The sequence below is a fragment of the Parambassis ranga genome, chromosome 14 (genome assembly GCF_900634625.1).
Source record: "Parambassis ranga chromosome 14, fParRan2.1, whole genome shotgun sequence".
NCBI lineage: Eukaryota > Metazoa > Chordata > Actinopteri > Ambassidae > Parambassis > Parambassis ranga.
In genome coordinates this window covers 4,647,140-4,663,236 of record NC_041034.1, presented here as the reverse complement: position 1 = coordinate 4,663,236, position 16,097 = coordinate 4,647,140, and the positions used below count along the sequence as shown (strand labels likewise).

At 39.7% G+C, this 16,097-nt stretch overlaps 2 protein-coding genes across 3 annotated transcripts; one reads left to right on the top strand and one right to left on the bottom strand.

The window, feature by feature from the left end:
• Positions 1 to 274: 274 nt before the first annotated feature.
• LOC114446129 (solute carrier family 35 member F2-like) lies at positions 275 to 4,070 on the bottom strand. Its single transcript, XM_028421584.1, has 9 exons — positions 3,952 to 4,070; positions 3,293 to 3,398; positions 2,584 to 2,756; positions 2,030 to 2,157; positions 1,779 to 1,938; positions 1,511 to 1,667; positions 1,370 to 1,422; positions 1,128 to 1,282; positions 275 to 971 (listed from the first exon to the last, which is right to left on the bottom strand). Exons 2-9 carry the CDS (start codon positions 3,379 to 3,381, stop codon positions 777 to 779), a joined length of 1,110 nt encoding a protein of 369 aa, XP_028277385.1. The 5' UTR covers positions 3,382 to 3,398; positions 3,952 to 4,070; the 3' UTR covers positions 275 to 776.
• A 920-nt stretch (positions 4,071 to 4,990) lies between these two features.
• cul5b (cullin 5b) lies at positions 4,991 to 13,884 on the top strand. Of its 2 annotated transcripts, none has more exons than XM_028421545.1 (19): positions 4,991 to 5,041; positions 6,895 to 7,004; positions 7,098 to 7,197; positions 7,551 to 7,727; positions 7,835 to 7,976; positions 8,159 to 8,304; positions 8,824 to 8,904; positions 9,252 to 9,390; positions 10,135 to 10,265; positions 10,943 to 11,050; positions 11,137 to 11,201; positions 11,294 to 11,426; positions 11,583 to 11,714; positions 11,829 to 11,952; positions 12,409 to 12,584; positions 12,671 to 12,832; positions 12,934 to 13,052; positions 13,274 to 13,397; positions 13,499 to 13,884. In XM_028421545.1, exons 1-19 carry the CDS (start codon positions 5,018 to 5,020, stop codon positions 13,691 to 13,693), a joined length of 2,388 nt encoding a protein of 795 aa, XP_028277346.1. In that variant the 5' UTR covers positions 4,991 to 5,017; the 3' UTR covers positions 13,694 to 13,884. The 2 variants fall into 2 exon arrangements, with proteins under 2 accessions (XP_028277346.1, XP_028277347.1); XM_028421546.1 differs by having other exon boundaries at positions 9,252 to 9,345; positions 13,499 to 13,693.
• Positions 13,885 to 16,097: the final 2,213 nt, after the last annotated feature.

Here is a 16,097-nt window from a genome sequence, read left to right as displayed (position 1 = left end):
AAAAAAAGAATCTGAATATCTCGAAAGAAAATCTAAAGCAGTCGACAGCAGAACTGGATCTTGATTGTGCTTGAGAGATTCACTAAAGAATAATGGGATGTGCCTCCAACCTGTAGAAAACTACACCAAGAGTCTCGATCAAACACACTTCCTAAATAAAACTAGTATGTTTGGAAAGACTTCTTTACCCTATTAAGTAGAAAGTATATGAAAAAGAATGACATAATAAATAAAATAAAAGGTTGGAAATATTAGAAACAACATACAAAAAATATCAATAAAAATGATTTAATAGTAAAAAATAAAACTCCCTCTGATTGAGTGTATGTTTTGTGTTTGGCAATACAACATAAACACAGCCACTGGATTTATGGTAGAGCATACATACAGTGTAATAAAAAATAAAATCCAACGTAAGCGATTTGTCTGTGTTCAAACAACTCATATTCAGTGTATGGTAAAACGTATGTGTTTCATCAGATTTTAAATACATAAATTAGACAAGGAGGAGTGTGAATCACTGATCAGCAGCTATGTTGGAGTTTACAAAGTTGGCACCAAGTATATGTGCAGTAACTGTAATACTGAAAATGACACTGGGATATCAGGAATTTAAAAAAGCATTAAATCAAGTGCATTTGTTTGAGAAAACACCATCAGTATGTAAACTGGCTTAGTGCAAAGAAAGTTTGCACTACTGTAACAATGTTGAAGTAAACTGACCTTCATCCACTGACCTGTAATAAAAAAAGCCACATACTGAGGCCCCTCTTTGGTCATAGTGCAGCAACAGCTATGAGTGTGTCAGTTCTCTGAGTGTCTCTGTCTGCAGCCAGTAGGTGGTCTGCAGCAGCGTGTTCAGCATCCTCTTCAACGGGGTCTTCAGGTAAAGCCGAGTAAGTCGGGACGGCGTTAAACATGACAAAACCCACAGTGATGACGACAAAGGAGATGATGTACAGGGCTGAAAACTGAGGAGGACACAAAGCATTGAATTTTACTCATTTCCCACTGCTGTAAATGAACATTCCCAGTCTAGCTAATGACATATGAATTTTTAATTTTTAAGTTTTAGTGCATAAAAAGCCAGTTGAATGATAAGCCTGACAGTATTAGCTGCTACTCACCGTGTAGTGGAAGAGGAAGAGGCCACAGAACAAGCTGAAGAGGTCAGCAGTGAGCAGGGAGAGGTTCACTGCAGTCGCGCTGGTCATCTTCACCACAACAGGCATGAAGCTGTACAGTGCGTACATGCAGAAGGCGTAGACTGCGAACAGCATGGCTGCAGAGCAAAGACAGTGAAGCTACAATCAACACTGACATTCTATAAACAGCCTGACGTGACAGAAAAGAAAAGAAAAGGCCTTACTAATGTAAGGATCCCACTTTATGGCTGCTACTGCATGAGTTTCCTGTACAGCACTGCAAATAGTCAATGAAATACACAAAGAGGTTTAACAAAAACATAAAAAAAAGAATATTAAGAGCAGAAATTGTAATAATAACTCACAACTGTATGCCACTAATGACAGTCCCAAAGAGGCCCATCATGCCCAGAAATTCGACTCGAGTCAGGTTCTTCACTGTGTGCTCCTGGCACACATTGGATACAGCATAGAGGACAGCGCTGAGCAGGACTAACCCATCACCCAGCAGGACATCACTGGCTGCACAGCAACAGGACAACACATGCTCAGGGATGATCAAACAATCGCAGCTTAAGGCATGATGGTCATTTAAGAATTCATGCATAATAATGTTTGTCATAATGTTCTTACTGGACCCTTGATCTCTTCCAGCCAGAATGTCAGCTCCTACCATGGCCCCGACTCCCAACAGACACACTGTGACGGCTACAAAGTGGACCAGCCTGTAGCGCGTCTTCAGGAAGAACCAGGAGAGCAGCATCAGCACCGGGATCACGAAGCAGTCCAGCAGCTTAAACACAACCAGATTTCATGTCAGATTTATTTTTTGGCACTAACAAGTGCAACATGTTATACATGAGTCAGATATTCTCACATGTTACCTGTATGCTTGTCAGGGTGGTGAACTGGTATGCCTTCACAACTGCGTAGTTGGCCTCCACGTCTGCCAGACCCATCACCAGATACTTCCGCCACTGGGTTTTTAGAATCTGACAGATGTTCCTGTCACCTGTGGAAACATGATAATTACTGTGACATTAATCTGGATTTCCTAAAGATATTAGAGCAGGTTCTCCAAAACTGCACTTATATTTACATTTCTGTGTCCTTTCAGGGGAAATTCTTGTGACAATTATACATCTCATCAGGTTTGTTTTTCCTGCAGCAGCTTTATAGTGTAAGGAAGCTTCAACCTGGTGAACACAGTGGAGCATTTAGAAGCCAAACAGCCGAAGGCTGATGCCAAACCAATGCTAATGTTCCTCCCTGTTTACTGAATAAACAAGATACAAAGTGAAAAGTCACTTTTATTAGGGTTACAACTTGAATCTGCTGCCCCCTTGTGTCCAAAAATATCACTGGGAGTGCAGGTTTTAGGTCGAGCTGAATGGAAACAACCCCAAAGACAAACATCCTGAGTGAGCAGCTGTCTGACCTTTGCGGGCGCAGAGGATTGTGGTGTAGGTGAGCAACAGCAGGGCGTAGTTGAGGAAGCTCTGCAGCATGGGAGTGTTGACCTGGTAATCAGCCAAGTACTGACAGCTCACTGCTGTCCCACAGATCAGCAGGGAAAGGACCTGACCCATGACAATGGTCTTTAGGAGATGCCTGGTGAGACACATGCATACCGGTAATCATGTTTGGTGTTTAATCAATCACCTTTGTGGATGCAGAGATCAACGATCATGAAACATGGTAAATTCATGGATCAAATGTAACAACATGCACAAAATAATTCTGACAAAATGGTAACGTCCGTAAATACAATGTTAACATAAAGAGAACGACAGTTTCTGCTTACTGCAGCCTCTTCCTACTCTGACAACACACACACAATGTACACATTGTCACATGGTGGTGGTCAGGGGGAGACACTCAGGGTTACCATGGAAACCCACCAGCCATTTAGGTTTTAAATAGAGACAAAATCAGATCAGACTAATTACTAGTTGCAGATTTAAGACTAGCAGAGTAGACCTAATGTTAAAATAGACTCAGAGAAACATTCATTCATTCAGAAATAAAATACAAATAGTGAGCCTCAGATTACTGTGCCAAATGTACCTAGTATCTATGTATAGGTGGAGCAGAAATTATTAGATAGCATTGAGATGTTACTGTCTTTTCTAGACATCGGTGCTCACCATGTGAAGATGTCCCTCAGGTTGTAACTGTACAAACCACAGGTTATCCTCCATTTCCCACACAATTTGTCCTCTTCAGGCCCCTCCATCTCTCTGAGAGCTAAACCTAGATAAGAGAAGGGGACCAGGGAAAAAAAAAAAAAAAAAAAAAAGAATTAGTGTCCTTCAAACTTTGTGTTATGTGAGATCGCCCAAGCAGAAGCCAAATCTCCACAAGAATGTGATGAGGCTCTTAAATTATGGAGCAAGTGGGTGGTATTCTGCAGACCACTAGTTGACTGGTTTCTAAACAGTACAGAAAGTTACAGATATACATGCTGTAGCACTCCAATATATTTCATTTGGAGAGTTTTGTGTAGATTTACTAGTAGTGTTTGTAGTATTCCAAGGGTTAATTTGTACATTACAATCCATACTTCCGATGCATATCCGATAATTAATGTAGCCAATTATGATTTGTAACGTATGATTAATTACAGTGAACCAGGCACATGATTGGAGGTAACTAAGGAAATGTTAAACTCTCCCTTTTTACAATGGAGTCTGGTTTACCTCGCTCTACATCCTCATTCAAAGCTTCCCAGAAAAAACACAGAGAAATAGTAAAGGTCGTACTAGACCTAGACCTGGAAATAAATGACAAACAAATCTGTACTTACGCTTTGTTCTTCGGTCATATCGTGACGTTTGACAGGATTCTCTCCGGTTGTGGAGCAATGTTTTCTCACACGAGTACCGATCCACGCGGAACTGCTTCTTTAAGCGAATCAATCAAACCCATTGGTCAAAAATCCAGACGTTCGGCACAACCTCCTGCACTCTGATTGGTTGAAGAAGAGTTGAGTGACGTGTGTGCCGTGCAGTCAAACTTGGTCTGGTGCTGATGGTGAGGTAAGGCAAAATACACCCAGATAAAGCACTTAACTACTTTTTCAAGTGTATTTTAGTTTATATTTCCATATTTCAGAGGGAAACACTTACTTCCTGCTTTATTACCTTTATTGAAAAACGATGATTTAGATATTTTATACTGAAAACATGTATTTCCATTTTCTTTCCCACTTCAGAACAACTTTTATTCTTTCTTTTACTTTGTTTAAGTGTAAACAAACATGATTTAGTTCAGCTTTTATCCCAGCCTTCATTTGCAGATTTCACCTTTATTGCCATAAAACCACTTGCTCATGTTATTCTTACTTGAAGGTTAAAACCCCTCCTGCTTGTGTGGGAAAGTGTTAGACTAGACTGTCAAGCAGAGAAAGAATGATAACAAACACTGTTCTGACAGTGAAACAGTAGCTGCCCCTGAGACTGAATGAATGTTGTTTTCTGCTTCACTCCCAGTGTGCTACATGTGGTAAAGTTATCCATTACTTTTCCTTTCTGACACTTATCAATGCCGGTAAAGGGGACTAAAATTATTCATTTTATATTTACTGGTGTTCTGTTCTGCAGTATAACATTGAACTAAATGAATTACATCATTCAAAATAAAGTCAGACAGTACATGATATTAAACATATTGCTTAAAACATTATATTGAAATGCACGAAACGATAAAATAGATCTGGTGTATATGTACGAAAATACATAATAATGATAAAAAATATGTAATATCCTTATTAAAATAATGTAAATTTGGAAAGCCCTGATGATGTGATAAGACTTATCGTCATCCGCCTTGTAGTTCTCGCGAGAGTTTACGAGAGGATAAGTTGAGGGAACATGGCGACGTCTAATTTGCTAAAGGTAGGACCTACTTCAATTCAATTATTTGTATTTAAAGCTCGCCGGAGCGCTTGTCATTTGCACCGTGCGGTGTTGGTGTCCAGCTCCGATAATAACGAACAACACACGGCATCTGTACGCGACTGTGTCGGCCGTGTTGACTTTAGCTAGGAGCAGTTAAGTTGCATCTGGCTAACATTAGCTACTTATCAGTGATTTAGCTGGCTAAATAGAATAGCTACAACACAAATGCAAAATATGACAGAAAAAAGACAGACACCCGAGAGATGGAAAATCGGGGAGGAAGTAACAAAAACGGGGACATATTGTTAAATCAACCTGCGATACAATATGATCATAGCTATTGTATGCGGTAGCTACAAATCTCATATGTCACACAGTGGCTCAGGACTCTGCAGCTGACCAGCCCCTCAGAAGAGACGCTAAAGGCTGCCAGAAGCAACTGCCGTAGGAGTTTATGCGCACTTAATCCGCTGTTAACTAAAGCTTAGCTTTTCTGACATCCACGGTATAGCACTATGGCTAATGCAGTGATCACTGATGTCGTGCAGCAAAGGTACAGAGGAGGTGGCGTGCTAAGGAAGAAGCTAGACCTGCACACCAGTTATAGACAAGTGACAAAAGAGGTCAAACACACACACACACACGTTTTTTGAAAGAAAAAATAATGACTGTGGAAATAGTCTGATGAACCTCTACAGGGTCCACTGTGGGTAAAACACCTGTACTTTAGTACAGAGTACAGAACCTATACAGGACCGGTCCAAGATGATCAGTAAATGAAGCTGACCTAAGATAATATTTAGTGGTAAATACATCTTTATACATTTGGGTCTAATTCTAAGCAGGTTCTTGCTTTGTCTGGCTTGTAATTCAACATTAATGAAATCCCATCTGCAGTCTTACGAGTAGTTGCTGTCCCACCTCTGGTCACACACTATAACTCAAATATCCATATGAAAAATAATATTTACAATTGGTGTATTAAAAGAGAATTCCTTCTTCCAATTTCTACACCTTTTTATTTCCTATGTTTTTTATTTGGTTAAATTAAGGACTGCTTGACTGTTGTTGTAGTGTAGGGCTGCAGCTTGGAGATGTTTTTTAGTTAGTCTGAGAAATATTTTATCTATTAAATTATGAAATTCATTTATACTGTTTTCTTTACCTTTAGAGATGTATGCATAGTTTGCTGAGGGCCTGTATATTGCTGCTGTAACAGTGAAATTTCCTAGCTTGGGATGAATAAAGTACATTTATTATTATTATTATTATTATTATTATTATCTATTCTGTTCTATATTTATGCTATTTTCATGCATGGTTTTGGGTTGTTTGTCAGACAGGTTTTGACTATAGCCATTTATTCAGTTTCATCTAATGTTTGTAGGCATGTTATATATTAAATTAATGAAAATAAATGTATTTGTGACACTGTAGTTTCTAGTTGTGAAGCATTGCCTCTGTGTTGTTTTGACATCTTGAAAAACAATTTCTAAAATATTTGCAGAATAATTCACCTGGCTTCAGTTGTGTAAATCCTTATTTACTACATAATATTCCTCATTTGGTGTTTTGAAGATGCTGTTTGGTCAGGTTATGTGTCACATGTCCCTGCAAAATGTCCCTCAGGTGTTGAAATTGGTGGAGTTCTGCAGCATGTGATACACACAGTTTTCATGCTTATTCAGTGAGTCTTTGTGCTTCAGATATTATTGGAAAGAAGGTCACAGCACACAGCTAATAAAATTGTGTGAAATTATAACTAATCTTCAGGTTATCATCTGTCATGTTTTGCGTGTTCGATGAACGACGTGAATCTTGTAGTTCACTTCTGTCCCATCTGTTTCCAGAACAAAGGCTCCCTTCAGTTTGAGGATAAATGGGACCTGATGCGTCCCATAGTACTGAAGCTCCTGCGACAGGAGTCTGTGACCAAACAACAGTGGTTTGACCTGTTCTCGTAAGTTTCCTGCTGATGTGCTACCAGCTCAGGCTTTGATTGGAATTATCTTATGGAGACAACTGGCGATGGCTAATATGTTTGTTTCTACAGAGACGTCCATGCTGTTTGTCTGTGGGATGACAAAGGTCCAGCTAAGATCCACCAGGCCCTTAAAGAGGACATCTTAGATTTCATCAAACAAGCACAAGCAGTAAGATTTGTTTGGACTCTTCAGTTTCACTTAATGTCCACTTATACTGCGTATTCTCAGTGCTGAGTGCAGCCAGAAAAATGTGTGAAGTTTCACAAACGGGAATGTGTAACTGGTGAAATGGCCTGCTAGTTTGTGAAAAATAAATGTGACTGAAACATGGCACTAGTTGTTGCTCTGTATTCTCGTTTATCAAGGACTTTTTTTGGTGGGAATGTATAGATTAACCAAACATTTATTGGACTGAGTGAAGGGAAAGCATATTTTGAGCAGTATCTAGTTGAACATTAAAGGAGACCAGTTAGATTCTGCAGGTGCTAATCAACTCTTTCACACTTTCACCCATTTCTAAGCGGGTGCTCAGTCACCAGGATGACACAGCACTGCTGAAGGCCTACATTGTGGAGTGGAGGAAGTTCTTCACGCAGTGTGACATCTTGCCCAAACCTTTCTGCCAGCTGGAGATCACTTTGATGGGCAAGCAAGGAAGCAACAAGAAGTCCAACGTGGAGGACAGCATCGTCCGCAAGGTGATGAGGAGGAGCATGACTGCCTGTTTGTCACAGATATATATATATTATTTATGTATGCATTATTATCAATGCTCTATTCTCTGTCATCACTGTGGTGACTGCAGCTCATGCTGGACACATGGAACGAGTCCATCTTCTCCAACATTAAAAACAGGCTACAAGACAGTGCGATGAAACTTGTCCACGCTGAGAGGCTAGGAGAGGCCTTTGACTCCCAGCTGGTCATTGGAGTGCGAGAGTCCTATGGTGAGCAACAGTTATACTAAATCTAAATCTAATATCTGCACTACTGGAGGGAGTGAGCATTCTGTGATCACAAATGCTGGTTCTTTTTGACTTCTTGAACCAAATCTTGGTTGCAGGACAAGTAATGGTTTTGTTTCTTACATACATGGATGTAACTTGGAACTTTGTGTTTCTGCCAACAGTGAACTTGTGCTCCAACCCTGATGACAAACTGCAGATCTACAGGGACAACTTTGAGAAGGCTTATATGGATTCTACGGAGAGGTTCTATAGAACACAGGCACCGGCTTACCTCCAGCAGAACGGGGTCCAAAACTACATGAAATATGTGAGTATATGTGAGAGGCATGATGGTATCTTCCTGTTAAAAGATCCAGGTACAGTTGCACTTTTCCCTGTGTTGCTAAAGTTGGCACTAAGTCAAAGAAAACAGTCAGACAACCAGCAGGCCCAGCCACCGTGTCTTCTTCACACCGCCTCTCTGACTCAAACAGAGCAGAAGTATCATGTCTGTTTAAGCACAGCATGGGCCGTACGTGTTCTGCTGAGTAACAGTCACTGCTTAACACCAGACATGGGCAAAGTACAGCACGAGGGCCAGACCCGCCCCCAGGTCACCTTAATACGATCCAGCCCGCAAAGGAATATCTGCCCAAAACTTATTACAAGGAAGCAAAACTCGGCTGTTAAGCAGCATTACAATTTCTTCAATCTAAAGAAAGGGACATGTGTCTTAGCATTATAATTTTTTGTTCATTGCTTATAGTTGGTGTGTATTATCAGGACACCCAGTGCGATTTTGTTGCCAGTTTTGTATGAAATAATTCTTATTGTATATTTCCACCAGGCTGATTCAAAGCTGAGGGAAGAGGAGAAACGTGCACTGCGATACCTTGAGACGAGACGTGACTGTAACTCTGTACAAGCGGTACGTATTAGTTGGGTTTGTGTCAGCTAGCGAAGTAAAAGTGAAGAAAAATGCATGCAAGTAAAATTTAGAAGATTTCTTTACTATCCCTCCAAATACATTGTTTTAGTTACTGGGAATACCTGAACATATTTTCAGTCTTGCTAACCTAAACATTTCAAAATTCCAGCAATGCACTTACCACATATAATGAGTATTGCATTTAATATTTTCCTATTTCTCTTTCTGATTGATTTTTTTTTCCCCCCACAAACTATTTCTTTAAATAGCATCAGCAGCTATTACTACACATGCTGCACTTCTCATGTATTTCTGCTGAATTCAGTCTCCTCTGTTTGTCTTCCCAGTTAATGGAATGTTGCGTGAATGCACTAGTAACATCCTTCAAGGAGACCATCTTAGCAGAGTGTCCAGGCATGATCAAACGAAATGAGACAGAGAGTGAGTACGGCAGGACTACTCCCACCAAAGGCTCAGCCAGCTCAGGTTTGCACCAGGAAATAGACCTGACCAAACCTCCCAGCCCAGCGTCTGTAGAACATCCATGTGTGTTTCCACCACTTCTCCTGAGACACGGACCATCAGGGTGAATCCACATCTGGCTGTCCAGTTTTCAGCTCTCAGAAAATGGGCCAGATGTCAATAGAAATCCACGAAAAAAAAGACACTCCCTATTCTAACTACAGAATGTGCTTGTGTTTCATCAAGTTTTATGCAATGGAAACATCTGATATTGTGTTGGAAGTACAGATAAACACATCACCAGTATTTAAAATCCACTCAGACGTTTTTATTTCATTAGAATTCAATTTTAACACTGTAATAATTTTTTTAGAGAAGTATACATTGGATATCTTTTATAATTGAGATCTGCGTAGTATCTGGGCTGCATTAAGTTTCCATCAATGCATCTGTGTGTGTGTGTGTGTACTCGTCTGTGCAGTTTGATTTAACAAATGGACAAAGTACGTCCACAGTAATGGATTTTTAAGTAGCCGATCTTGTGCCTGTATTATAATGCTGCTGCCAAATGAAAGCTTAGTTCAGTACCACCTCGTACACCTCTACGCAGCTGCATTGTGAGACAAATCTGTAACACTGGCACTGAGTGGGTTTCATAGGGATTCACATAATGATCAGATTTATCATCAATCTGCAGTAGTTATCCTGACACCGCTGTTTTACTGTGGACTTCTCCATGGCTCACGCTTTACTTTTTTTCTGTTGCAGAGTTGCATCTGATGTTCTCTCTGATGGACAAAGTGCCCAGTGGCATCGAGCCCATGCTGAAGGACCTGGAGGAGCACATCATGAGTGCTGGTCTGGCCGATATGGTGGCCTCAGCAGAGACGATCACCTCTGTGAGTGTTACACATGCACACATGCACTAATGCTGTGCTGAAGGAGGCAGGGTATTTATATCTGTGAGGTGCTTTTGAGGTTTTAAACCTATTTTAAGAGTTTTTTTACTCCACTTTTTACTGTCAACCATCACATTTAGCAATGATATTTTAAACATTTATTATGTTAATTTTATATATTAATTTTCATTTTAGCCATTGGATTTGTCCAGAAACGTAGTTTTAATTTATGATATAATTATTATTGATTTAATTATGATAAGGTGGTTTTCAATCATTGCTATACTTAAAGACATGGGCAAAGAAATTTCCTGATGAAAGGGAGTTTGTGTATTTTTCTAATAACTTATCAAATTCACTGCTTACTTGCAACCTAGATTTAGTGTTCAGGTGTCTCGGCTAACTTCATACATGTCTACCTGATTGCTTTTGTTGCTTTATTTTCTCCATGGTACACAGAATTAGGCCTAAAATCTATTGTTTTAACCTTATACAATAAAGGGGTTTGTGTTAAAAGCTGCGCTCATATTGTTCATTTTAAATGTAGTGTTGTTTTTTTTTAATGGACTGTTGTTGTTATAGGATAGAATAGAATAGAATACACTTTATTAATCCCTTTGGGAAGGTCCATCAGGGAAAATCGGGTGTTGTGACACTACCTGTTTTTTTTATTACAGGACTCTGAGAAGTATGTGGAGCAGCTGCTCACCTTGTTCAATCGCTTCAGTCGACTGGTAAAAGAGGCCTTCCAGGACGACCCACGCTTCCTGACTGCTAGAGACAAAGTGAGCTTAGATGTAATAGTGATGTGACAGTAAGGTGATCCTGACAGAAGCTGCTGTTCCTAACTATGTTTCAAACCTCTTCGCAGGCATATAAAGCAGTTGTGAATGATGCCACTATATTTAAGTTAGAGCTTCCTATGAAACAGAAAGGGTAAGACTTAAAGATAACTGTGTAACTTTAGCTTTTCTTTTGAAAGAATTGTTGTCTGACAGCACTTGTCTTTCCTCACTTGCATTTTACAGGGTAGGATTGAAAACTCAGCCGGAGTCTAAGTGTCCAGAGCTGCTAGCCAACTATTGCGACATGCTGCTGAGGAAGACTCCGCTTAGCAAGAAGCTAACATCTGAAGAGATTGAGGCCAAGCTCAAGGAAGTCGTAAGTATTGTTGTTAATAACCCCTAGTCCCTGTTAGCTCTCAGGTTGGCATCTCAATCTTATTTTAAATCCTTAATATTGGACTCGGTGACCTTTTATATGATCAGTAGTTGATCGGCTGATAGGAGATTGAATATTCCTATCTGCTTGTTACAGCTTTTAGTGCTGAAGTACGTCCAAAACAAAGATGTGTTCATGCGCTACCACAAAGCCCACCTGACCCGTCGGCTCATCCTGGACATCTCAGCCGACAGTGAGATAGAGGAGAACATGGTGGAGTGGCTCAGGGTAAGAACCAAGTGAAAGGCTGCGTGTGTGTGGAAAAATGTTTTATAAGAGACATTTTTTATCTTCATCTCCAATGATATTAATGTCTACCTGTGTTGTTATATGTCCTAACAGGAAGTGGGAATGCCAGCTGACTATGTCAACAAACTAGCCAGGATGTTTCAAGACATCAAAGTGTCAGAAGACCTCAATCAGTCTTTCAAAGAAATGCATAAACATAACAAACTTGCTTTACCAGGTAAAGTTTTTTTTATTGAATTTTATTAGCATACAGCTGTTTCTTATCATAGAAACTGGAAATGGAAAAAACTACCTCTATGAGCCTTTTGTGCAGATCACAGAAAAGATATTTAACATGACAATTAATGAGCAATAAAGGGACCATAAGGAACATTTAAGCTTTAAAAACAAGTTGAAAACAGTATACAGTTGAGTTAGTTATGAAAATATTCTGATTGCAGCTACCTATATTTTCCCTTTTTTTCCTTTTTAATTTTGGACCATGTTTGATATTAAACAGTTACAAAGCTTCTCCTATGTCCTAACCAGCTGCTGGTTGGCCTAGAAAAGTTCATTACTAGTGTATGTTTTCCAGATTCTAGCTTTAATTCTACCAGTAAATCTTCAGTATTTTGTCTCTTATCTGTACTTGTGCTAGGCATAAGAAAGATATGCTTTTATTCTCCCCTGACAGCGGACTCTGTCAACATAAAGATCCTGAATGCTGGAGCGTGGTCAAGGAGCAGCGAGAAGGTTTTCGTTTCTCTTCCTACAGAGCTGGAGGATTTGATACCTGAGGTAGAAGACTTCTACAAGAAGAACCACAGTGGCAGGAAGCTTCACTGGCATCACCTCATGTCCAACGGCATTGTGAGTCACCTCTTTAGTGACCTTATATGTTTCTTTCCCAAAAAAAAAAAAGCACAAAGTGAAATGTTTTTTTTTATTTTCCTCAGATAACCTTTAAGAATGAGGTGGGCCAGTATGACCTGGAGGTGACCACCTTCCAGCTGGCTGTGCTGTTTGCCTGGAACCAGCGGCCGAGGGAGCGAATCAGTTTTGAAAACCTAAAGTTAGCCACTGAGCTGCCAGATGCAGAGCTGCGACGCACTCTCTGGGTAAAAAGTCCAGTGATGATGGTCACATTTCTGAGCCAGTCTACCTTAACCTAACTTTGTTTGGTGTGTTTGATTAATAAGATTTGTTTCCCTCCCTCTAGTCTCTGGTGGCATTTCCCAAACTCAAGCGGCAGGTGTTGTCGTATGACCCAGTGGTGTCTTCACCCAAAGACTTTGCAGAAGGAACACTATTCTATGTAAACCAGGAGTTTTCTTTAATGTAAGAAGCTTTGAGGCCATCTATTATCAACTGTGTTGTCTGTGGAACAAGTTTTCTAATTGTAAAGCACTTTATTTATATACAATGCCAATGCTATACTGGCAGTTGGTCTTACATGAGCAAAATCAAAAGAAAATGGACATTTCTACACATACTCAAGTTTAAAAAAATAATACACCCGTGCAGTAACTGAGATTTTTTTTTTCCAATAATTTTTACAGAAAGAACTCAAAGGTTCAGAAAAGGGGGAAGATCAACCTGATTGGTCGGCTGCAGCTCACCACAGAGCGAATGAGAGAGGAGGAGAACGAGGGCATCGTCCAGCTCAGGATACTAAGAACACAGGTATTGGAGATACTGTTGCTCTAACCACTGTGAATAAATGTTTTTTCCATCGCACACAAACTAGGCTAGTGTGTAATCCATCTGTTATTCTTCTACACCAGGAGGCCATCATCCAGATTATGAAAATGAGGAAGCGCATCAACAACGCCCAGCTGCAGACAGAGCTGGTGGAGATCCTAAAGAACATGTTTTTACCACAGAAGAAGATGATCAAGGAGCAGATCGAGTGGCTGATAGATCACAAGTACATAAAGCGGGATGAGACGGATATAAACACCTTCATCTACATGGCATAGCACAGCACATTAGGATGACTCGTGTTGACTTTGGTTTCAGTGGATCAGGCCTGATGGACACTAGAATACTTCCAGGCTCCCCGTCCTCTATTTAAGAAAAAAAAAATCCAATCATGTGCAGGGAGGCATGAATTTAAGACTGAGACCTATTTAAAAAAAAATAATGTGGAACTTCCTGCCTTAAAGTTGTACAAAGGAAAAAAAAGATACATGCAGTAGGAGTCTGCACCAAGTGGTTACAACTGTTTTTAGTTGAAGGCTGTTAAGGGTCCATTTTTGATGTCGTCTGGGCGGCTGCTACAACACTCCTGCTCAATGCTTCTGCAGGTCAAAAGGCATGCTGGCAGGAAGAGCTGAGGAACTCCAAATATCTGCAGTCCAGTTTTAATCCACGTCACATCCGGACCAACCTTAACCTTGAACAAAAACACCATTCCCTCCTCAAAGGCTTCGAGGCTGTCATGACTCCTAAACACTTTATCCAGACATTCAGAGTGTCTAAAAACCCTAGATAAGCACTTCACAGTTTGTAGGACTGAACCAGACAGACAGACACCTACAGATGCCATCAAGTCTCTGTCCCTGGGTGAAAAAAAAAACAGAATGTGGGGGATAATTAGCATATTGCTAGAATCTAAAGTCTGTGTCCCTCTATCAAATGTACCCCGGGGACAGAGGTGGTGTTGAGCGTCGGACCGGGAGCTCAGACCGTTTTTTTTTTTTTGCAGCTCTCCTGCAGGAAGCCTGGGAGAGGAGAGGAGGCTGAGGTCAGTATTACACATGGTAAATACTACAAAACAGAGCTATAAGAGACTGTACCATGAGATGTGAATATTGAAATGATGAAATAAACAGCACCTTACTATAAAACAGCATGCAGGCTATTTATTCATAAGCTTTCACAAATATTTTATGTATTTATTTATTTTTGTTTTTTCAAAGAAACAAACTTACCCAGCTTTTGAAGATCAGTCGAGATTTATTTTACGGTTTATAATCTGTTGCAATGTCAACATTAACGTACATTTTCTTTTCTTTTATTGATTAATACATTTTGTTACAATGTGCTATCACTTTGTGAAGTTTTGACTTTAGTAAATTACGTTTTTTTTTTACAGTAGTTATTAACTGGCAGTAACAATCACTCTCATTTGTGCAGAGTATCATTTATATAGCTGTGTTTATAGTATTGTAAGGCTCAGAACAAAAATATAATGCACATCAATTGTGACACTGCAGACCAGGAATTTCATTAAAATGCAAAACAAGTTATTATAAATAAATAAAATTGTGTTTTCATTTCCACAACAAAGACATGAACTAACCACTGTTTGTTTACAGGTGCCACATATACACAGATCTAATACAAGTGAAATCCTGTAATTAGGAGGATAGTTTTTCTTAATCACAGCATATTGCATCCTCTTGTTATTTGTGACAAAGGGGATTACAGCAGGCCTGTTAACTAAGCACATGCGCATTGTGCAGCACCCCCCATCTCAACCTCCTTCGGGTTGAGGTGAGGACCACAGTCATGTAGAGGCACAGGAAGTCTATCGCTTCCTGTTCATACCTTCAAAATAAAATGGGCAGAGAACCGAGTAGTACAAACTTGCATGTTAGAGATTGTTGTCCTGCAAAATATTCATTGACGCAACTCCGTTTTAATATTTAGAAGCCTAACCGCGGATGGATCGCCTCCAATTAAACAAATGAATACATAATGTAAAATAAAACATAAAAATGCATTTCTTATAGTTTAATGGATTAATTTAATTTATTTTTAATTTAGTTGAATTTAATTTATTTTAACAGTTAAAATATTTTTGATATACTGATATACTGACCTGTTGGTTCAACTTTTGGCCACTTGGGGGCAGCCATTACCGCGAAACAAGTGAAGCAGCGAACCTGCTAGCAAACATATTTGATACCTTTTACAAACCTAAACGAAACTTTCTGCTAATGAAATAAAAATAAAGTCGTGTTTCTGGTAATCTTACAAAGTAAGTCCAAAATGGATTTTTACCGTTTTCCTTCGACTACTCAGCTAATGTCAGCTGCTAATGCTGCGCTGCTAGCATTTTTAAGCTAACTTCAGCCGCCATTTTATTGAGGGACACGCTCATTTATTGGGTTTGTTAGTACTTTTTTTGCTGAAAACGACCAAAAGTTAAGCAAATACCTGCAAATGTGTAACACGGAAAACTACAGTAATGACCTGGAATAAGCATGTGATGGGAACCAGGCATTACAGTTAAAGGTATGGCTAAACGTAATCGCTTAGCATAGCTATTTGTTTGTGAGTTCATAACTTATAATGGACAGCGCGTCTTCTGATCCTTGCCGTTGTGTTTATAGTAAAGTGAAATGAATGTTTTTTTTATTTTGAAATTGGTTCGCA